Source organism: Myotis lucifugus, unplaced genomic scaffold (genome assembly GCF_000147115.1).
Source record: "Myotis lucifugus unplaced genomic scaffold, Myoluc2.0 scaffold_77, whole genome shotgun sequence".
NCBI classification, from domain to species: domain Eukaryota; kingdom Metazoa; phylum Chordata; class Mammalia; order Chiroptera; family Vespertilionidae; genus Myotis; species Myotis lucifugus.
In genome coordinates, this window is record NW_005871125.1 from 4,201,726 (window position 1) to 4,226,226 (window position 24,501).

Below are 24,501 nucleotides of genomic sequence, written 5' to 3' on the forward strand. Positions count from 1 at the left end.
CATCAGGTTCCCCCTCGAGCTAAGCCAGTAGAGGCCTGTTAGAAACATGTCAGCAGGTTTTGGTATTCAGCCACAAGCAAGATTGTTCATCCAAATAGCTAGCTGAGACGACAGCTTGAAAAGAATGAAACATAGTACAGGTACAATTTGACACAGAAGTCTAGAGAAGGATGCCATGCCACAAAAGAAACATCTGATGTAAGAACATTACTGCCCTTATTCAACAAATTGTCAAAGTTAGAAGAATGGAGAAAGCAAGTTCCATCCTCAAAGAAGTACCTGATACCTCTCATTGGGCACCCCATCTGCTGGTCATCAGACTAGGAGCCTTTGCATAAATTCGCTCTGTCCCTCACAACAGTCCTGCAAGAATGGCATCAACATTCCCACTGTCATGGTGAAGAAACTCAGGCTAAAGAAGGCTAAATTTCTTGCCCAGTATCACCCAGCAGGTAAAGGCTGAATTGGGGACTTTTACCCAGTGATGCCTGACTCAAAGCTCCTACTGGTTCTATGCATGAAGCTGCCTCCCAGAGAGAGAGGATTCTAAATTAGTGACCACAAAGGATCGCTCTCTAAATCAGACCAAAGGGTAAGAAAGGCTTTAGGGAGACACTGATGCTGGGATTCAATTCTGGAAGATAAGTACATTTATTTGTTTAAATTTCAATTAGTGCAATTCTAAGTATAAGCTCTTTGTAGATAGTCGAAATCAAAGAAAGATATAAGGCAAAGAGTAAAATCTCTCCTCTTTCCTCCTCCTATACCCAGCAAGTCAAGCACCTTTTGTTCAGAAATAGCCATTTTTATGAATGTCTTGTGTATATTTCCAGAAACTTTATCCATAAAATCCTTTTTTTAAAATGCTTTAAATTATGTATTAGAATTATGTGTAAATCTTGCATTTCAATTATTTGTTAAATTTTAAAACTCATAATACAGATCATATAGATCATATATGCCAAATTATTTTTTAATTTAGGAAAAGATGTAAACATCTTCCTATAATCAGCATTAATGCTATATAGTATTTCATTGTTAAACATTTCACAATTTATTTTTCTATAAACAGATTCAGCCTCATGTTTGTTTGTGAATCCTCACTTAAGAATATTTTTTTCCATTGCTTTTTAGAGAGTGGAAAGGGAAGGAGGGAGGGAGGAAGAGTGAGAGAGAAATATCAATGTGAGAGAGACCCATTGATTAATTGCCTCCCGAACATGCCCCGACCAGGTCTGGGGATCGAACCTGAAACCCAAGTATGTGCCTTGACTGGGAATCGAAGCAGCAACCCTTTGTTGCACGGGCTGACACTCTAACCACTGAGAAACACTGGCCAGGGCCATTCCTGTTTTTAATTTGCTATTACAAATAATACTTCAAGGATTATCCCCACACACCCACACTGAACTTATGCACAAAAGGAGAAATTCCTAGAAGAGGAATTCAGGGTATGTAGTGGTGAAGAAATGAAGATCACGGCTGAAGTGTGGAGGATGAGCTTGGAGTGGGGAGCACTCCAAGGCTGAGGGTCCAGTTAGGAGGCACAAGGCCAACAGGTAGGGTCGGGAGAGACAAAGACGTCAGAGCAGAAGTCAATCACACCCATGGAAGGAACCTGATGACGACTATGGAAGAAGCCCTAAACAAACGTCTTCCTCTGCCCTTCCCTCACAACCAGCCACCCGCATGCTATACTCACACATGCAGGTATGCATGCACACACCAGATCTAGTCCAAGCCCTCCCCCCAGAAGGGTTTTTCATTAAATGCTATGAATTTTAACCCTTTCGGGTCTCTTATTCCGCCACATATAACCGAGTGATAGTGATCACACAGGACAGTAAGCCCTGTAGGCGTTTTGAAGCCCTGCAGAGGCCTCCAGGAAGCCTGACAAATACACAATTGAAGGCGATGTCCTGCAGAGGAGCTGACCCTGACGACCCAGATTCGCGCTAATGGAGGCCTCTTGTTTCTTAAATTACAACTGTAATGTTGTCCTTACTTTTCTTATACCAACAACTGTTATAGGAATGTTGGGGATGATAAGAGAATTGAAGGGAGGCAGACATAAAATATGCCTCATTTTTTGCATCTGATAAAACTTTTCTGGAATATCAATGAGATGAGAAAGTCTAAGTCAAAATATTATAGTTTAAAAGAAAAACAAAGGCAAAAACCTCAACCAGGACAATGGGAAATACGTATACTCAAACTTCAATAGCTCCCTCTGCTGACATTTTGTGTAATTAAAAAAAAATTTTTTTATTTGTTTTATTTTGTAAGTATTCAATTAGGAACCACATGAAGCAGGATAGTATAAAAGTCAGTAGATTAAATCCTTCTCACTTTATCTAAAATTAGAAACATCACTCCTGTATCATAAATAATGACCATTTTTCTATATGGTAGAGGTATTGCTATAATTTAAAGAAGTGATTACATTTCTAAAGTGAAAAGTGACATACATGCTTCAATGACAAGGAAGCATCAGTCTTTAAAAATTAGAGTAATTTTTTTCAAGAAAGCTTTTAATTTAGCCCTTTCTAGTCAATTTTGGTTATGGTAGAGCTAAAAGCCAATAGCTTTGAAAAGCATCCACAGTTGAATGCAGAGAAGGAAATAAACATGAGCCAAACATTTTTCACAGTGAGGATACACTGCCAGGAGAGAAGGGGGAGGGAACACAAAGCTCTCACACACTGAAGACTTCAATATGTCAAACAGCATTTTCACTTAATTCTCCAAATATTTCTGTGTGAGGATTTTTGTCATGTAATTTGTTTGGTCAGTCAACAGCTAAGTAGTGGTTTGGGCACCGATTTAGACGCACGTGGCTTTGAAGTAGGAACTAGAAAATATGGGCTTGAAGTCCTCATCCTGTCACTAACTGGGACCTTGGGAAAATCATAGCCCCTCAGCCTGTGTCTTCATCTGACCCTGGAAGACTTAATTAAAGGACCCCCCTCCCATTTCCTTTCCAGCGCTCCAAACAATCTCAGGGTAAATCACACTCTATTGCCCCACCTTATCCAACTCGGAAAAAAAAATCTAGTTTAAAGGAGAACGAACAGCAAGTTTGGGAGAAAAAAATGGAAGGGAAGAATGGAGGGAGGGAAGGAGGCAGGCAGACCTGAAGGTTACAAGGGAGAAATAGAATATGTATCCAAATAGAATGTGAAAGATGACATAGACATATTACCAGTCAGCTTGCCCCTTGGTAAAGAAAATGAAAGTCACGTAGCTTTTGTTTTTTCAAGTAACAATCAGCAGGACCAACTTTTTTCTCCTCTAGGCATCACCAGTTCATAGACTGGTTTCTGGTTTCTAAGCAAGGAGGTCACCATTGCAGCACCAATAGCAATGACTCCATTCATCACAACCTAAGAAGGGGTTTCCAGGAGCCCATGACTCATCCCACCAGGAGTCACTGAGAACTTTATATGCCAGGCAATGTTTATGTCAATCAAGAAGACAAAGTCCCTTAACCTCACACTTTACAAAGACAAGGCCATACACAAATAATTTTAGCTAAGTTCTATGAAGAAAATAGAAGGTAAGAGAAAGAGTGGTAGTATTTAGATATGGTGATCAGGGACATACTCTCCGAGAAAGCTATTTTAGCAGAGTGATGCAGACGAGAGCAAATATCTGATACGGGCAGATAGTACAGAAAAACCCGGAGGGAATGAATCTGAAGTGTGGGAAGGCAGGAAGGCCAGTGTAGCTGAAGTGCAGCAAGGCAGAAAGAAGGTGGTGTGGATACCGTTGCAATAATCTGGTTATTATTTAACCGGAAAGGAATAAAGGGAAGACTAGATAATATAGGCCTGCCATTTACACAGCTTTGCTAGAAGCTAATTTAACACTTTCCACGTCTGCTCCCCATGATCAACAGAGGCAGCTTGGATGCATGCCCAGAAAGATCTGAGTGACGTGGGAAGATGCTTACCTGTCAGTCACACCTGGGAGGGAGTCAATGGCCAGAATGGGCGTGGCCACTGCAAGGGTTCAAAACCTAAATATTTAAACTCCTAGACAAAGGAGTTCCCCCTCTTGGCTCGCTTGCTGTTTTCCAGTAACTCCTGTTTCAGGGGGTGCATTTCCCTGTATTCACCCACGTGGACCACAGCCAGGTGGGTTCCGCACAATGGACTAATGAATTTTAACTACTAGCCTGATGCTCTGCCAGACCCAGTGCCAGCATGGATGGGAACTCTGGACACTGGCCCTCCATGTGAATCTCAGAAAATTCTTTTCCTGAAGATATCACAAAAGCCCCCCCACGCCCACTCGTGCCGGGGAAATTGGACCCCCTAATTTCACCAGTTACAATGTGAGCTGAGACCTGAGCGGGAATAGGGCTGGCTAAAGTGGGAATGAGGAGTGCTGCACTGGACAAGAGAAGCAGCCAGGGAAAGTGGAGGAGTTACCGATTCCTTGACAATTTCCCCCTGCTTCCCTCACCACTGCCTTTGCTTGGAGCTTGCTAAGTTACAGTAGTGGTTCTAAAAGAAGAGCGTGTTAGCAGACTGAAGGGGCCCATTTGCCTGTGCGCATCAAAGCCCAATAAGACATGAACAGGAGCTTGAAGCAAAGAAAGTAAGGGGTTATTTCTAGGAGATGGCCCACGCCCAGAGACACAGATGGGCTAATGCTTAACCACCTGGTTCTCCTATGGCTTCGAGGCGATGGGTTAGGTAGGGGGAAACCATTAATCACAGTGACTACTATTGTTAGAGTCATGGTCTCTCCTGATGGGTCAGTGCTAGGGTAGAGGGTAGATGATCATTGCATCTGGTCCTGGTGCCAGCCATGGCATGGCGTCACTTTGTCCGGTTTTGCTGCTTTTCTGGGCCCGGAGTTGAAACACAACTGAGGCCTAGGAGTTATCTCTAGTTAGACCGAAACTCTGTCTCTGTGGTCAACAGACCTGAGGCTTTGTCCCTAAGATTATTTGATTGCAGACCATTGTCTTGAGGGCTTGATAATTAAGGGAGTGGACATGCAAGGGAGGAGGAGGCAGGAGGCAGGGTGCTGGACGAGGCCAGTTTGAATCAAAAGGAGAAAAGGTCATATTAAAGAAAGTTTCAATGAGGCTATAAGCAGAGAAAAAGGAAGTGAGAGAAAGCTGACTGGGAGGGTGCGGATTAGGACAGGTAAGGAAGACCAAGGATAAAAGCAAACATTTCCCTTCAGATGCAAAATTTCTGCACAAAAAGCTCTCACAAATACAAATCAAAACTAATTTTGAGTGTCTAGCCATTCATGCTGTTATTTTTATAAGCAATAAAGCACCAGGTGAAGTAAGGAAATGATATAAAGTTTTTAAAAGAAGTTCAGCGATAACTAAAAGCTCTGAATCAATAGATCCCTTGTAATGAGTATGTTGCTTGGACGTGCATTTGACTTTATGTTAATAGACCAAGAATGAAAGGACTGCTGTGGTCTGCAGGAAGGTGAAGGGGTCGCATGTGTATAGCGGAGAGTTGCCAAACAGGACTGACTGCTCAAAAAATGGCTCAAAGATCTTCTTCTTTTTCTTTTTTAAAATATATTTTTATTGATTTTTTGCAGAGAGGAAGGGAGAGGGATAGAGAGTTAGAAACATCGATGAGAGAGAAACATTGATCAGCTGCTTCCTGCACGTCCCCTACTAGGGATGTCTGCAACCAAGGTACATGCCCTTGACTGGAATCAAACCTGGGACCCTTCAGTCCGCAGGCCGATGCTCTATTCACTGAGCCAAACCGGGCAAAGATCTTCTTAAGGATATCCATTTACACAGAGGACTGAACACCCAAAAGTCCATCAACAACGTGTGTCCCAGAGGAGAGGTTCCCCAAGGCAGTCTGCAAAGCCAAGTTTATGTTCAAAGGCACACTAAGACTGCACTTGGATTTTCTTGAGGGTACAGTCCAGTTTTCCAGAGGATTACTGCCAAGGGACAGTGCAACCATTTGAATGAGAAACATGAAAAGCCAAGTGCTATTTCATGAAACAATAAGAGCTTTAAAAATGTTGTTTTAGTTTCCAAGATGGTAAATATCAATAGACATAACCCACATGAAAAAAAGCTTTTTGGGTTCTGTCATAATTTCTGTGGAACTGGGTCCTGAGACTTAAAAGCTCAAGAACCACAGCCCAACGTAATAAATTTGGGATGATTGATACTCCACATGTCATATTATATGTATATATTACAAATATGGCATTTATGGGTGTTAATTTCATTAATAAATCAGGAGAGTCTATGACAACTAGAGGGAAACACCCTCACAAATGGAAGTTTCCCTTAGCCTTGTTCACTGTACTTTTGGTAACCTCCCATCACTGACTTTCCACCCCCATCTTTAGCTGAAGGATGTATTTCAAGGTCATGGCTTCCACCATTTTGGTGAACTACTCTTTTCCCGAGTCTCTTCCATAGCTACAGGAGGTGTGTGAGAGACCAGTCGGGAGCCGAAAACCAGGATTATAGGCTTTATTAGGGGAAAGAGAACTGCCGGGCTGTCTCCCAAGGGGAGGACAGCAACCCATGCAGAAGTGAGCACACCTTTTGAAGGGAGGAATGGGAACTTAGTGTACTCGGCATGCGCTGATTGGTGGCTTAATGTATGGTCCATATAAGGTACATAGTTAGGCACTCCGGTACTAGGGACAAGGGCTTAGGGCAGGGGTGGGCAACCTTTTTGTGAGTGCGTGCCAAAACCAGCAAAATCTGACTCAAAATTCTTCTGGGTGCCAACCCTAATTTTTTGAGAACATGTTAGCCTACTTGATATCTCTTAAGGTATACTTATGTGAAGAACCTTGAAGAAATAATAAAATTCATTTGAGCGACAAAAACACAGTATATGCTGATAAAAAACACATTTATTTTTTAATGTATACATGTTATGTAAAATTATTTATCTAAGATGCACCTACACTGAATTTATCTGAAAAATTATAAAAAAGTTGATATTAAGAAAAAATTGTAAATGGAAGATTATAAGAGAGGGTTTCGCGTGCCAGCAAAAGTTACTGGTGTGCCATGCTTGGCACGCGTGTTAGGGCATTTGGCAGGTGTTGATTGGTGATTCAATGTATAGTCTATATAAGGTACACGGTTAATCACTCAGGTATTTCTGGGCTGCAGGTTATGTCATACTACGCCGACCAGTTGGGAGAAGGGAGGATCTATCAGTATGCATGTTATCAAAATTTAATTTTTCTCTTGATAATCTGTCTTGTGTTACTTTATTAATGAAGCCAGAGAACTTGAGGATAATTTTTCCTTTCCGACAGTGGCTTAAATACTTTTGTTACACATGTACGCACACAGCCACATGCAAGAAAATGGTTAGCCTCTTAAATGCAGAGGGAAGAAAGTTTTTGGATTTGGAAAAGAATAATTTAGGTTAAAATGTTTAAAATGAACAATGTTACATGACGGAACAGTTGTTAGTGAAGGAGTGGGTTCATAAAACGTGATCTAAACAAACTTTAAACATTTTAATTGAAAAAAGGCACATACCTTAATTCACCAGTCATTTGATAGGCCCACGACTTCTTCTTTGATGAGGAATCTGTTGGTTCTGTTGCCAGTGAAAATGGGTTCTTGTAGTGTCAGGAGAAAGGAATTTCAAAGGACACAGGCATGGGAGAAGTGTAAGAATAGTGGCAAGATTTATTGGGGTGAAGAGAAATAGTACACCTTTGGGCATGTAGAGGGCAGGCAGGCTCTAATAGCATCTGTGCCAAGATCCCTGATAATCCTTCACATATTTTCTTGGTTTTCAGGAACAAGCAGGTTTTCTTTCAAACTATCTAACCCATTTTCTGGGTTTTCCCAGCCCTCCCCCTATCCCAATCTCTTTCCTTGATATTCTGGGGTTTCAACACCCTCATCCAATCCATCCTGTTCCCAGGCTAGACTCCACGCCCTCATGTCACCATTTTGGTTCCTACTGAGCATGCCCCAAAGCTCTGCTGCATCATCTGGTTTCCACTGGTGCGTGTGCTTCCCTCCCAGTGTGCCACCCTGGCTTCTACTGCATATGTGCCTAGCAAATGAATTTTCCCTCTCCCTCCCTTGGTAAGCCTGGCTAATGGCTGCTTGTCATGTCCGATTCCATCTGCTCCCTTTCTTTATTAATAACTAGCTAGCTATTCTAATAATTCGAGTTCACTGATGTCTTTCTTCTAAGAACCACTCCTCACTTCTAATACATCATCTGATTTCCCCGAGAACTGAAATACACTTGTAAACTATGTGCAATTTTCTACATTTTTGTGGTTTTCCTGGTATATTTTTAGTTTTATGATCTATACATAATTAGAAAACTCACCTTTATCAGGTATTTCCAAAGCAGTCAATTTAGTTTTCATAGAAACAACTCTGTCACATCTTATCAGTTTAGGTATTTAAATATACTAACAGAAACAAGTACAACTGGAATAAATAAGTTTAGAATGCACAGACAAATGTTGGTAAGCATACAAACATGAGGAAACTAGAAAATAGCTATGAAATGCAAGACTAATTGTGCTTTACAGAGGAACCTGTTAATACAGCAAGCCCAAGCAGAAATAATAAGCTTAATATACTAGGTGGAGACAACAGTTTTAATGTTAGCATGCAACAATATTATGTTGAAGCTTTATTTGTAAACTTTTAACCTCAAGACACATTCCTTTTGTATACTAGAGGAGTTAGAACTGCCATCTTTTTTTTTAAATTTTACTTATTGATGAGAGAGAACAATTTTTTGCTCCATATATTTATGCATTCATTGGTTGATTCTTGTATGTGCCCCACAATGTTGGCATTTCAGGACAGTGCTCTAACCAACTGAGCTACCCGGCCAGGGCCGCCATCTTCTTTTATGGCAAATACCTCTTCCTTCTAAAGTTGAACAGTATCACCTAGGTAACACATCAGTGTTTCCATTTTGAATTGTAAGTATTTCTTACAATTTGAATTGTTAGTAAATTCTTACAATTTACTAACATACGTACATGAAATCCATATCAATGGGCATTTATAACAAGCAAAACAAAAACACTTCTGATCTAATTTTCATCTTTCACCTGTCTTCTATTGTTCATAGGTTTTCGTGTTATTATTCCACTTTTGCTTTCCTTTTTGTCTAATTGGTCTTTAGTTCTGCCATCTGCTCTGCTCTAGCAGGATAAACTAACTCTATGTTGTCACATTTTACCTAACAAAAGCATGGCTTGCAATCACTGAAAACTCTAGAAACCAAAAGTTGCAAAAATAAACAGTAATTTAACTAAGTTTTATTCAGGCAGTGACTGGTCTCAGGATCTCAATGATGTAATATGAACTGAAAGAAATAAACTTTCTACAACCTTCAAAGCAGTGAAGATTATCCTAAGAAATCTTCAATGGCAATCAATAAATTCTAAATTCTCCATAAGAAAAAAGAGGATAGTTAACATGTGAGAAGTTAACATTAAGGGCTTGCTTGCCATAGGCCCAGGATTGTGCTAAGCACTTTATACTAGCTCACTTAATCTTTTTGAAATAAGCTCTATTCACTTAATCTTTTTGAAATAAGCTCTATTATATATATATATATATATATACTAGAGGGCCCGGATCACAAAATTTGTGCCCTCGGGGCAGGGGGCCCCTCAGCCCTGATTGCGAGAGGGTGCAGGCCAGGCTGAGGGACCCCACCTGTGCACGATTGGGGCCAAGGAGCCACGAGGGAGGTTGGCCAGCTGGGGAGGGACTGTGGGAGGGCTCCAGGGCGTGTCCAGCCGGTCTCACTCAATCCCGATTGGCCGAACCCCAGCAGCAAGCTAACCTACAGATTGGAGCATCTGCCCCCTGGTGGTCAGTGCACATCATAGCAAGTGGTTGAGCAGCCTTAGCATATCATTAACATATTACACTTTGATTGGTTGAATGGCTGACCAGCCAACCAGACACTTAGCATATTAGGCTTTTATTATATAGGATTTTTTAGTCCATGAGGAAATCTAGGCTCGAAGCTAGTTTAGTGGACCCAGGATTCCAAGACAGATTTATCTGACACCAAAGTCTATGTTCTTGGCCAGAGCCTAAGAAGAGCTTCAAAAGCATTCCATTAAAAATATATATATATGCCAATATGTGGTGATAGCCAGAGGGAAATGGGGGTGGGAGGTTGGCAAAGGGGCAGGGGATGGGGACAAAGACTTTGCTTGGGGTGGTGAGCACATGATGCAGTGTGCAGATAATGTTTCCTTGAGTTGTACACTTATAAAACCTGTATGATTTTGTGAACCAATGTCACCTCAATAAATTCAATTAAAAATGACTTTCCTGGATCATAAAAATACAAAATAAGAGATATTTTGACATAATCTAAATCTTCTCTTTAACACACCTTCAATCCTTTATTAAAATCATCACTCTGGAAAAAAGGCAACCATGTTTGATACATTTGTTGCTTAGTGTAAAAAGAAAGTTGAAATTCTCTAAGTATAGCCTGAAAGTTATTCTGGAAGTAAACAAAGAGAAGTTTCCTTCAAACATCTGAAGGACTGTAATTAAAAATTAATTATATTAGGCCTCATATAAAAGGTAAATAATTTGTGTTTTGGCCTCTTTGACAAAACTAGTGTAAAGTTACTCAAAGGCTAATTGCAGAAATTTAATTAACATCATTTGTTGTCTATAACCTAGGACTACTAAAGTTAAAAATAATAAAAATAAACTTTATTTGACTAATTGGCTAATTGAAATAAATATTTGAAAACTTAAATGTACCAGGCAGTAGGGCAGTAAACTGTAAAAGAAAAAAAGAAAAAAGAAAATCATCGCTCTGCTTTGCACACAATTAGCATTCAGGGAGTAGGTGTGAGTATTCATTAGAATTCTTCCTATATAATTGTTTTATTGAAAAATGGGGAAGGGGAAAGAGGGTGGGAATTCTAAAAATATACAAAAAGAAAACATATTCACTCACAAGCCTGTTGACATGAGGCTAAGAAGTAATAAAATAGATTCCCATTTCCTCTTTCAAAACACAAGGGTAAATGGGAGCATAATTAGCCACTCAAAGGTGGGCTGTGACCTCCTTCCAAAGAGTAGAGTATGAAGAGGAGGAAGAGTGGGGGAAAGTAGCTTTAGAATGGAGAAAATGACACTATCTCAGCCAGGTGATCAAGGTCAGTATCAACAGGCCATGGCCTTAATAATGATGCGATGGAAACGGCACTTCACTTATGTGGTCTTCCTCCCCAAAACTCGTTAATCACAGTCTAATCATAAAACGCAAGGACCCTGCCATGTGGCTCAGTTGTCTCGATACCCCAAGGTTGTAGATTCGGTCCTCAGTCAGGGCATATATAAGAATCAACCAAAAATGTATAAATAATTGGAACAACAAATCAATGTTTCTCTCTCAAATCAATCAATAAAAAATTTAAGTCATTATAAAAACACAAGATAAATTCCAAAGGAGGAACGTTCTGTAAAACATGTAAACTGAACTCCTCAATATTGTCATCAAAAACAAGTCTGAGAAACCATCACAGCCAAGAGGAACCCAAGGAGACCTAACAACTAATAGTAATGTGGCATCCTGGACCAGAAAAAAGACATTAGGTAAAAACTTTAAAATCTTTATTGAAAAAGTGGGTCAATATTGGCTCCTTAACTGTAACAAATGTACCATACTAATGTAAGATGTAAACAGGGGAAGCTGGGTGCAAGGTATATGGGAACTTCTGTACTGTCTTCCCAATTTTTTCTGCAGCTCTGTTCTAAAAAACAAAATCCATTAAAAAAAAAATCAAGTATAATGTAAAGTGGCAGAACAGAAAAAAGCTTGGAGTTCTCTGGGACCCACATACTCTTGCTTCTTTTACCCAGCACAGTGGAAAAGGTGGAGATTTTGTACCACTAGACTTCAAAATTCACTTAAGGGAAGTAGTGGTCACATTTGATCAGATTGAATAAAATACAATCTGAGGTATTCATTACCTACACTCTGAAAATAAAGGATGAATATTACAAATTATATTGCCTTCCAAACATACTTTCAAAAGAACCATTTGCCATTGCTAGAGTAGGTCATAGCCTCTCAAAATGGCAAAGAACCTTAGATGCATTCTACACCAATGTCCTGGAATTTACTAAGTGCACTAACTACAAAGGAAATGGTCTGTTCAGTACCATTCTACCAGTTAGATGGAAGTCTGGTCTTTCTACTGCTGAATTTAAGCTCTTTCCTGACACAGTATAATTCCACTCTGGTTATGAGGTGTCAGAAATATCCTTTTTAAAAAATATATGTTTTTTAATCCTCACCTGAGGATGAGAGAGAGAAACATCAATGTCAAAGAGAAACAGCAATCGGCTGCCTCCCTTACTGGCCCCGACAGGGATTGAACCTGCAACTCTTTGGTGCAGGAGATGATGCTCCAACTAACTGAGCCATCCAGCTAGGGCTCCCATATTTTAAAATGGCACTTGAATATCTAAATATGTAAGTGCATTATATGTATTCTTTGGAAGTGGGATAGCAGAAAGGAATGCGGAACCCACAGTGTTACAAACTCTCTGCATCCATTTTCCTTGCATACTAAGTTTTACAGAAACAATTTATATTTAGTACCAATGTTGTACAGGTTAACAAATTATAGGTAGACAAACTGAATTTAGTTCACTATTTATAAACTATTTAAACTGTCACTACTAGGTGATATATAGGCGAGTTCTGCTTCTCTCCATTGCACGAAGAGGACTGGGGAAAGACTACATGTACATCAAGATTATACAATGGTAAGTACGGTGGTTTGAAAGCAAACAAGCTTGAATTCGTCAGTTAAGTACTACATCTAGTACCCCTAATCAAGATAAAGCCAAGTCAGTAAGAAGTATGATCTCAAATACAAGTGTACTGATGACATACAAACCCTCCCATTCGCTGATCAGTAAAAAGGAGGCTTCTGATGATACTGCAATGTAGGACACTTGGGGTGGTTCCAGAAAACTCTGCCTTGGTCACAGGCCAACAGTGTTGTATGCTTCCAGCAGGTATTGACATCACAAACCTGAACTCTGGTTTTGCCCCATCAGAACAAGTACCTTAGATAACCCTGAAATGATAAATGTATCATCCAGAGTCACCATAATCCTACCGACATAAGCTCTATCTACCCAAAGGATAATGTACAGATCATTAGAAAAGCATTCCTTGGTACCAAGAATGGAGGATCAAGGTTCTTAGCTGGTGACACTACTTCCTCCTCTTACATGAACATAAACAGGCCTCTTTCTCTTTTCCTCTAAGTTTCGTCATGGTATTCAATAAAATCACTTAAATGGGCAATGATTAGGATAAATGGTTAACCTCCCTTTCTCTAATTCTCCCACTTAATTTAAGTGCCCAGCTAAAATGAGTGCTATAATCTTTCTGTGCTTGAAAGATCTGTCAATCAGGAAACCCAGGACAGTGTCGACAACAATGTTGTGTTTCCCAGCAGACAGTACATATTTATAAAGATAAAAGGAAAGAACACAGATACGAGTGAACAATTTTTATTGAAACCCTCAAAGATTAAAGAGGACCAAATGGTGAGTTTGGGTACCATAACAGAAAAGCTCACCTATCTGTACCATCATTCACGGGAATGAACAAACCCAAACATGACAAAATTCAAATTCTCATGTAATTGCTACAAGTGAATATAAATGAACTAATAATCATTTTATCATAACCTTTCTGTAATCATACGAAAAAGGGAATTTACATGGCATAACAAAAGATATGCAAAACTTAATGAAAACACAATTCTCTTAAATGTCTCAAACTTTTTATAGGATGCAGAAAGCACTTGAAATGATTAAATGACTTAAGCTGACTCTTTTTTATTGCAAACCATTTTATCATCAGCTTAACCTCCATGCATGGTATTCAAAAAGAGAACAGCTTTTGAATTAGAAAGATCACAAGTTAAAATGAGGAATTAAGTACTGAAATTATGAAAAGGCTGGGGTTTCTTTTGAAAGGAATCTTCAAGTACCAATAAGTATAGAGACAGAATACTAATTTTGGTTACATTTTCCCCCTTACTGTTAAATATACAAACTATTATACCTTCCAAAATAAAATACTCACTTAAGATAACTTTAATAAGAAACATTCAAACCAAATCTTGGAAAAATATTAAGCAAGAAATTTCCTGGGCATGTCTTAATTTGTGATTATTCAAACATTTGATTATGTGTTTCCTGCTGTGGAGCCCAGGTTCTCTCCTTTTTGGTCGCTACAGTTAAACATTCAGTTAGTTGTGCTATTTAGACAACCTGTGATCATTTCATTTAGAGGGAAAACATTTTGCAATATATTGATAGACCAAGGAGGAAGAGAAAGTAGGTGCTCTGAAGAAATCGTAAAATGGAAAAAATAATTACCGATTGAAAAGATAAAGTTTTTATTTCCAAAGGAATGCTGCACCCATTTCACTTGGTATTAGAAATCCAGGTTAAAGGCACTGGGATGTACACCTCACGATGAGCAGACTACTCAATTACATTAGACGTTTCCGAGTCTGCCGTTGCAATCAGCCCGCTTGCTGCGTGTTTCTGTGACACTTCTTACGTAAAAACCAAATGTAAATCAAACACTCAATCCATTTATAATGTAACTAGTTTTATAAAAATATTCAGAGTTGCTAATAAAGCACCAGAAAAAGTGAACCTCAGAGTGAGGACTCATATCCTTTCTATGAGGTCTCCCTTTACAGTTCTCTAATAGGACCTCCAGAGTGACTACAGTCATCTTTGACATGTCCTACCTATATAATCTTAGGGATGTACAACATTGCTGTGGTTACTATACCCAAATGCCAATTTTTATTATAAATAGTTAAGAGACATGTCACAAGATAAGATTTCATGGCTTACTCTTAAAAAGGTAAAATAGGTGCAACTTTCCTTTAAGAAAGTCTTTATTTTGTAATATACCATTAATATTTTAATGTTCCCTTCAGTAAACACTGATATAACTACAATGGGACTACCAAAGACCTGTGAAATAGCTACGATTATCTACAAATACTGTATTTTATTTCACTTGAATACAGCATTTGCACATTTTAAGAAAACATTGTACAAAAAAATTATATAAATGAAAAACTCAAAGAAATATCTGCCACTAAATTTTGAACTGAAGTGATCAAATATGTAAATGTAAATGAAAAGGTTTCTAAACATGATGTAAACATAAATGCAGTAATGCAAAACACCAAGGTATTCAAATCTACTGTATTGCTATTTTCACCCTTATTTCACCCTTATATCTTTCTACATAGCTTTCTCCTTTTGGAACAGTAATATAAGGGGCAGTACATTATCTTAATAACCATATGCCATCAGATCAATTAATACAGATGACACGTTTAATTATACAAAATCAATTTGCTTCAAGACACAAAATTAATGTTGATATGTAACTAATGAAAAAAATAAGATGTTAAAAAGATAACTATAAGAATATCCAGATATATGCTGTATTCCCATTTATATAGATCTGATCAATAAAACATCAACACATTCACTTAGATACTGATTTAATCCATGGATCAAGGCCATATTTTCAAAGTATTTTAAGGATGCCAGGACACTGCAAAAGCTGGAGAAAAGAGTTGAACAGTATATGCTTGCTAAACAAGAACTATGTTTATTTAGCTAGTGAATACCTAGAGTAATAAATGTTTACTTCATGATAGCAATCAGGCTCGCAAACACCCAGAAATAGGAATTAAGGATTTTAAATGTAGTTATAAAGGTCATAAAAAGTCTGATTAGACTGAGGTACATTTACTCAAAATTTTGAGATTCATTAAGTGGTAGCAAACAAAATAATTCCTCAGACAAATGCACATTTTTCAGTTTACATATTATTGGGGGAAGGAGGAAAGAAGAATGTGCATTAACTGGTGAAATCCACCAAGCTGCATATCAATATTCTGTTACACCAAACAATTTAAAGACAAGGAAAATGTTCTAATATAATCTCAGATTATGTTTCATTTGGCTAAAATAGAGCTTAAGGTTGCTTTGCCATATTAAAAGTTTACTACAATAATTCTTCACATAAACATTTAGACTTGAACTCCAGGACTAAATATGGCATGATTATTTTGCTTTTAATCTGTCAAATAGCTAAAAATCGACAATTTAAAAACTACAACAAAGAAATGTTGAAGCAATGTGACTCTTACATCATTGAACCACTTCTAATAGTTAACTGTTAGTATTTAACAAATTCAAAGAGTTAATGAATCTTTGCATTCATTCAGTCTTCTGTGCCTTAGCTAGGATGCATAATTACAAAAGACAGCAGATACTGGTAAAAGCTTCAGGACAGAAAGTGCTTGACGAAGTTACAGTTCTCAAGTGTGTTTGGTGAGAATATAAGGGCAGATGCGCTGATGAAAATCATTACAAGAGTCAATTCTGTGTTAAAAAGTTCAAAGATGTCACCTTATGCAGAAAAAAAAAGCTTTAATAATGTCTTCTTTGACTTATTAGGCATTTCCAGAGTCTACATCATTAGTGTTGTAATTCTAAGAGGACATCTTCATATGGTTATTGTTTGTTTCTATTTCTCTCCTGGAAAAAAAAACAACACACACACACACACAAAAAAAATGTAACAAAATGCCATCATTTATATAAGATTTAAATTAATATAATGTAAACCATTTCCATAAAAAGTTCTTCAAATACTAACTCAAGTAATTAGTTAAAACTGATTTACTATTATCTCTACGCACCATAGTGGGATGATCACCACAAATCATTTTTAAGTAAAAACTACAAACATTTATTTCAGGAGAGTAAAGGCCCTCTCCACATCCCTATTTTCCCACAGTATTTTGGTTAAGGTGAAGACATTACAATAATATCTTTCTAGCCCTTTCAAAGAGTTTTTGATAATGAGGTATCAAAGAGACTAAAAGGAGACTAGCAATTTCAAAACTATTTGCTCAGGTAGGGTTAATAGAAAAGGAAATTGGAAAAGAGTCCTATTAAATTTTCAGTGTTAATAAAAATACTTTGAATCACAAACTTCCTCGGTATCATATTCTCATGTTCAGTATAACTTTCCACATCAAGAAACATTAACACTGATTACTTTCTTCTTATAAAGCAGAATCCCCTTGAACAAAAGTTAAACTACGTGATGTTTTCATGTTTATTAACCAAATATATTTACCTATAAAACTTCTTTCAATTGAATGCATCAGTGTGTTTGTACCATCTTTGTGTAACTCAGAGGTTCTCAAACTTCAGCAACACCAGAATCACCTGGATGGCTTGTGGAAACACTACTGAGTCCCCAAACTCAGAAGCTGAACAAACCTGTGAGCTTGCAGTTCTAACAAGTTCACAGGAAATCCTAATAGTGCTGGTCCAAGAACCACACTCTAAAAACCACTTGTGTTTAACACATTATAAGACTCTTTGCTTTCACTACTTTCATTTTATTTTTCATGTTCTACAATAAGTAAGAATATACTTTACAAATGGTCAAATTAGTTTACTGTCCTCTGTGACAACATCAGAAAATTAGAGAACTGTAAGTCGTTACCAAATTCATTTTAACATAATCCTAGAACCTGAGTAACAGTATTTAATACAGAAAGCTATTAATTATATGTCCTACTACATAACTACAAATAAACTTATTTCATAGACACATAAGTATCAGCAAGATATTCTGAAATTAAAAAATAAAACAAACATGAAAAAGATAGAGCTAATTAATCACATCTCAAAAGGATAAGCAAAAACAAAAACCAAACAACATAAAGGAAAAGACACACACACACACAAAATTGGTACCGTGAAACTTAACCTAACTTTGCAAAGGCCCTAAACATAAATCCAGCCTAAACATAAATCCAGCCTAAACATAAAGTTTGGTTCTCAGAAGATGAAACAGATTTGTATGAGAAATCTGAAGTCTGCTTTAAATAGCTAGATATAAAACACGGTATTATAGATAAAGCAAGAGGATGTTAACAGCACATTGCTCATTCTTCCCATAAAATATGATTGATCAAAACTAGAGAAATTCATCAACTCCATGAAGAGCCCCAAACTATAAAAACAAAGGCCACACTACTTAAGGAAAAGTTAGACAAAGAGAGGTTTAATTCCAGGGAGATCAGTTATATCAATGAGGACCATGTGTTATTTAAATAAAAGTTAAAGATGCTGTTTCAGTTTGATCTATAATAAACTACACATTCTAAACAAATCAATAAAAAATACATATTATAAAGTAGATGATAATCAATGTACATAACACATAACCGCTAACTCACAGGACAAAGAACTTCAAATAAGACAGAAAAGTGGGAGAGAGTTAGAAAGATCTAGATTAATTAAAGCACAAAATAAGATGGCAGAAATATACATTTCTATCAAGCAATCAAAAAATGTAGATTCATCAATGACAACACAAAATAGCAGCTCAGATTTTAAAAATTTACATCCAGTCACACATGATTTATAAGAAATAACTTTAAAACATAGGAGCACAGGAAAGTTCAAAGTAATAAAAGCAAACTAAATGAAAACTGGTATCACTATATTACCATAAGACAAATGGGCTTTAAGGCAAAAACCATTGTTGGAGATAAAATGATCACCACATACTGAATAAGAAATTTTTTCCTTAAAGCTGTAACAATATTAAACTAAAATGACAACTTTATATATTAAAAGTTGTCAGAATTACAAAGACAGGTTCCTAATTAAAATGAGAATTTAAGTCCTGACCAGTTTGGCTCAGTGGATAGAGCGTCGGCCTGCGGTCTCAAAGGTCCCAGGTTCGATTCTGGTCGAGGGCATGTACCCTGGTTGAGGGCACATCCCCAGTGGGAGGTGTGCAGGAGGCAGCTGATCGATGTTTCTCTCTCATCGATGTTTCTAACTCTCTATCCCTCTCCCTTTCTCTCTGTAAAAAATCAATACAATATATATTTTTTTAAAAAGTGAACTTTGAAAAAAAAATTGAGAATTTAACATATTTCTCTTAGTAATTGTTAGAGCAGACAAGTTAGTAAAAATAGAGATTAAATATACAGAATACAGAAAATAGCCAAATAATGACAGAGCACATTGAACAAAGACAAAAAGTAACAATATGCCAAAGAGTCAGTATCATGCAGATCGCATTTTCTGACATAAATTTTAGAAGCAAAACATAATCCCAACCAAAAAAAAAAAAAAAAAACCACACAACTTACCCACATTTGGAAATTCCAATATGTTAAAAATGTGTAACAGTAAGTCCCCCAAAGTAGAAGAAATAAAATAAGATTGCAGCAGAAAAAATGAAACCAAAGCAAAAATAAAGAACCATAGAACTACAATTTAAAGCTGGGGGAAGGGGAGGAAGAAATCCAACAATAGGGAAAAAAAATCTCTGAAAAGAATGATATTAAAAAAAATTAAACATAAATAATATAATGAAGACAGATACAGCTAAAAAATAAAAATACCATTAATGTAAATATGCCAGTATACAGGAAAAGCTAAAGAATTGACAAGCTCCTAAAAATACAATTTACCACAATAAACTCAAGAATAGAAAACCTGAAGAGACTTATAACTAAAGAAGTTTAATCAACAAAAATCTACCCCCCAAAAAAGCCACCAGGCTCATACGGTTTTACAGGTGCATCTGATTGTCCCAGACTTGACAATTAATTCTAAACTTACACCAACTGTTCCAGAAACCAGAAAAGGCCTATTTCCTGATGTATTTTGACATTAGCAATACTTTGATACTAACACTGCCATGAAGAGCATGAGAAAACTAACAGTCCAGTCTCACTTGTCACCAAGGAGCTCTTAAGGGCTATTTTGCTGATTAGAGTGAAGAAGAGTAAAGGTGGCAGCAGGAAGGCCAGTAAGAAGGCTAGCAAAATAATTAGCACTTAGACCAGGGTGAAAGATGCAGTTAGTGAAAAGTGGTTAGATTTGGAATACATTTTTAAATCAGGGACAACAAAACTTACTGAAAGACTGATTAGAAATGGGGTGAGAAAGAGAAGTATCAAGAATGAGTCCAGTAGTCTTGGCCTAAACAACTGGAAGAGTAGTAGTGTCCTGTATATGATGGAGGAGGTTTGGGGCAGGCAAAGGAATTAGTTCTATTATATTTAAGATGGCTTATTAGACAACTAAGTGAAGATATCAAGTAGGCAAATGGACACATGAGTCTGAAGGTAAGAGAAAAGGTCTAGGATGTACATACAAATTTGATAGTCCTAAGTATGGTAAATGCCCATCAATAAAACTCAAGTCCTCCTGAAGTCTCAATACCTCTGCTTTAAGACAGGTTCATAATTACTCCTACTGGTGGAGTTGGGAGGTAACAATGGGAGAAAGGAAACCTGAATTACACAAAAAAAGCCATGGTCCAGTACACCTGGAGAAGGACTAAGCCTCTAGAGATGGTTCAGAAGATGGCACTTCAAACACATACAACTGTTAGCATACAAACTTTCCAAAGTGATTCATAGAACTCAATTTGTACCTTTAATAATGATTGACAACTCAAAAAACAATTTGTGGAGGGATCATTTTTCACTAATAGAGCTAGGCCTCAACCAGGCAGATTGAGATTTGAGTGCTTTTGAGTCCCTGGCACAGGGCTTCTTCTTCATTCAAAACTGAGCAAAGGCACTGGAGACAACACATGATCTGAGATTCAGAAATTGGCCTGTGGAGGTCAACTCCAGAAGGAAGTTTACTTGCCAATCCATGTTTTTTGACAGAGCTTATTAACAGATGAGCAAACAAGAGAAGAGCCAGAAAACAAAATTTTCTTCAGTACCCTCAGAGGGGCCAACAGCTTGCCTTTAACATTACAGGTAAATAATTTATTTCCTTTAATCAGAGATAGGTTTATCACCATTATCAATTTCTGTTTTCATTAAGCAGACCTGAGCACAAATGAACCACCATGGAAAAGTAACTGTTTCTAAGAAGCCAAACCACCCAGAAAGAAAATGAGAATAAGTATTCAGAACACAAATACAATAAAATAGAACTGGTGAAAGAGGCAGTGAACACCAAGGAGGTTGGGGGAGGTGTACAAAAAGCTTGCAAGCAGGCACTTGAGATTCAAATGCCACAAAAAACAAACACCCTGGCTTATTAGAAATCTGATTTTCAAATTAAACATTTCAGTAGATGAATTAAATAGGGAAATGGTCACTGCCTCATTTGGGAAGTAGAATACCGAGTGCAAGAATTATCTCAGATTACAGAGCAGGAAAAAAGGCAGGAAATCACAAAGAAAAAATAATTAAAGACTAGATCCAAGCCCTAACCGGTTTGGCTCAGTGGACAGAGCGTCGGCCTGCGGACTGAAGGGTCCCAGGTTCGATTCCAGTCAAGGGCATGTACCTTGGTTGCGGGCACATCCCCAGTAGGGGGTGTGCAGGAGGCAGCTGATCGGTGTTTCTCTCTCATCGATGTTTCTAACTCTCTATTCCCTCTCCCTTCTTCTCTGTAAAAAATCAATAAAATATTTTTAAAAAAAGACTAGATCCAAGACAAAATGAATATTCTAGAAGTAGGAAAAAGAACAAATGGAAAAGCTAAATAAAAAAAAAAAATTACACGAATTCTTTGATGCATGAGGTGGGGCTTAATTTTCCTCCTTTAGAGTGTGACTTGATTCAAAGAATAGAGTATGCAAAGGAGAAAAAAGCCATTTACTTAGGAGAATCCTAGCAGACACAACCTGAACCAAGTAATCAAAGTTACTATCACCAGCAATAAGTTATATACGACCAGATAAGGACACACCACTTATGTGGTATTCTTCCCCAAATCCTATAACCGTAAGGGAAGACAAGAGAACCTGTCATAGCATGAAGGAGACATGACAAATGCAAAGCTGCTTATCCAAATCTTGAACATTTATTTACATAAGTTATACAAATGTATGTCAACTATAATTTAAAAAATTTTTTAAATTAAGTCTGTAGTTTAGCATTGTGGTACCCATGTTAACTTCTTAGTTTGGATAAATGTACTATGATTATGTAATATAATCTAAAACTAAATAAAGAACATACAAAAACTCGCTACATTATTTTTGCAACAAAATAATTTAATGAAATTTTTAAAAACAATTAATAAAAAGTTAGAAAAATACAAGCCCCACATTATCATATTAAAATTTAAAAGAAAAAGCTGTGCATATTTCAAGAAAAGACAAAGTTTATAGATGAACAAATGATTGGACTTAAAATATATAATAAATTCAATTCTTCAGGATGCCTTACCAGAAATGAAATCTGCATAGGTTGGCTGACAGGAGTGGAAAAATTCATGCTACAGAGCAGAACAAGGACAGTAACAGATGGATAAAACTCCCAGCTGTTCAAAAGCCTGTACATTTGTCCAGAGCCATTAAAGTGCTATAATACTGAGACAAGCTTGACATGCATTGTCCCAACAATATGATGGGTCCTTTAGCATTAAGAGAGCAAAAGACAAAAAATGTAAAGAAAACAGACCAATTCTGCACCGTAAAATTCAAAATAAAAATTCATCAAGAAAAAGGACAATCAACGACTATGCTTTGGAGGTTCTGCTTTTGGAACTCAACTCTTCAAACTTCAAACTTATGCTTCCATTTAATTGAGATTGTCACATTCTTGATCCTCCGCATGAGCACACAATAAAGAACTGCTTTAAGAGACTCTAGTGCCCAAGTGTGCATTTATAAAATAAAGTAGTATTTCAGGTTTGAGAAAACAGATTCAGTCTAATATATAGTATCAACCAAAGATCAAATAACCTCAAAGTGTACTACAAAATGAGAGAGTTAGAAAAGTTCAAGTGGTAAAAAATGGTGAACAGTCATGGTCCAAAATGGTCCAAATGAGAGTAAGAATGTGGTTCTAAGACTTAGGACTAATTCATGTTGAGTTGTGATTTAGTTTCCATAAAATAGTATCACCCAACACACTAAATTATTATTTTTATGTGTAGTCTTATTTTAGTTTTAGAGTTTTCACTTCATTTCATATTTAAGTAATACTATCTTAAAAATAATATTGCAAGAAAAAAGCAAAAAGTACGAAGATCAAAAAGAAGTAAAATGCTCTCCATTCGCAGGTGACAAGATTGTTAGGCAGAAAATCTTAAGGATGTTATATAGGACTACTAGAACTAATAGGTGAATTGAGTGAAGTCACAGGATACAGGACATTTCTATAAACCAACTGGGAAGTAAAACTGAAAAGGCAAGTACAATAACAATAAAAATATAAAATACTTAGTAATAAATTCAGCATGAGACACGATGGCCCTCAATACTGAAAATTATAAAACAGAGAAATTGTATTTGCCTTTCCAGGCAGCCTGAGCTTAAAAAAAAAAAAAAAAAAAAGACTGGGCTATAGTGGCTTACTGGTAACCTTTCGTATTTATCTGCTGAATGAATAAGGAAACGATTAAAAAAATCTATATATATATACACACACATATATGATATAAACATGTGGCGATAAAGGTTGACTGTATGTGTGCTGGAATTCTCAGGGAAAAAAATTAAACTGGGACACGGTGAAAAAGGCACTCAGAGCCAAAGCAAAGGATCCTTATGCAATTCTATTTTAAAGTCAGATTTTGGACTCTTTACAGCAGTAGTTCTCAATGTGGGGCACACGTCCCCCAGGGGGGCAATATGATTTTTAAGGGGGGCAATTTGAGAAAGAGTTATTAACAGTGAATTTTTTGCATTTCTTATGGTTCTAGGGGCCTCATATACATTATATAAATACTAGAGGCCTGATGCACGAAATTTGTGCAAGGGCCTTGGCCCCAGCCCCCGGCCCCCGCCCACCACCCCTGCGGCCAGGGTCCTCTGCCACCTCTGCCTCAGCCCACGCCCACTGCAGCTTTGTCCAGAAGGAAGGATGGAAGGAAGGACGTCCAGGAGGATGTCAGTCTAATTAGCATATTATGCTTTTATTATTATACTAGAGGCCCGGTGCACAAAAATTTGTGCACTCGGGGGGAAAGGGGGGTCCCTCAGCCCGGCCTGTGCCCTCTCACAGTCTGGGACCCCTCGGGAGATAACGACCTGCTGGCTTAGGCCTGCTCCTGGGTGGCAGAGGGCAGGCCCAATCCCTAGGTGCAGCCCCTGGTCAGGCTCAGAGCAGGGCCGATTGGGGAGTTGGGGCGCCGCCCCGTCATGCACAGAGCAGGGCGGATTGGGAGGTTGCGATGCCACCCTCAGTCACGCTCAGGGTAGGGCTGATTGGGGGGTTGGGGCACCGCCCCCTATCACACTCAAGGCAGGGTTGATGGGGAGGTTGCGGCGCCACCCCCTGTCATGCACAGAGCAGGGCCAATCAGGGGGTTGGGCGCTGTCCCCTGTCATGCACAGAGCAGGGCCAATCAGGGGGTTGTGGCGCTGCCCCCAAGTGACTCACAGAGCAGGGCCCATC

The 24,501-nt window shown here is 37.9% G+C and overlaps 1 protein-coding gene across 4 annotated transcripts in view; it reads right to left on the minus strand.

Annotated features, from left to right (window-relative positions):
* Positions 1–13,527: 13,527 nt before the first annotated feature.
* YTHDF3 (YTH N6-methyladenosine RNA binding protein 3) overlaps positions 13,528–24,501 on the minus strand; it is a 42,152-nt gene continuing 31,178 nt past the window's right edge. For all 4 annotated transcript variants that reach the window (XM_006090628.3, XM_006090627.3, XM_014457496.2 and 1 more), the window contains one exon: positions 13,528–16,621. In XM_006090628.3, the coding sequence (XP_006090690.1) occupies positions 16,598–16,621 (24 nt within the window). In that variant the 3' untranslated portion in view covers positions 13,528–16,597. The remainder of the gene's footprint in view (positions 16,622–24,501) is intronic.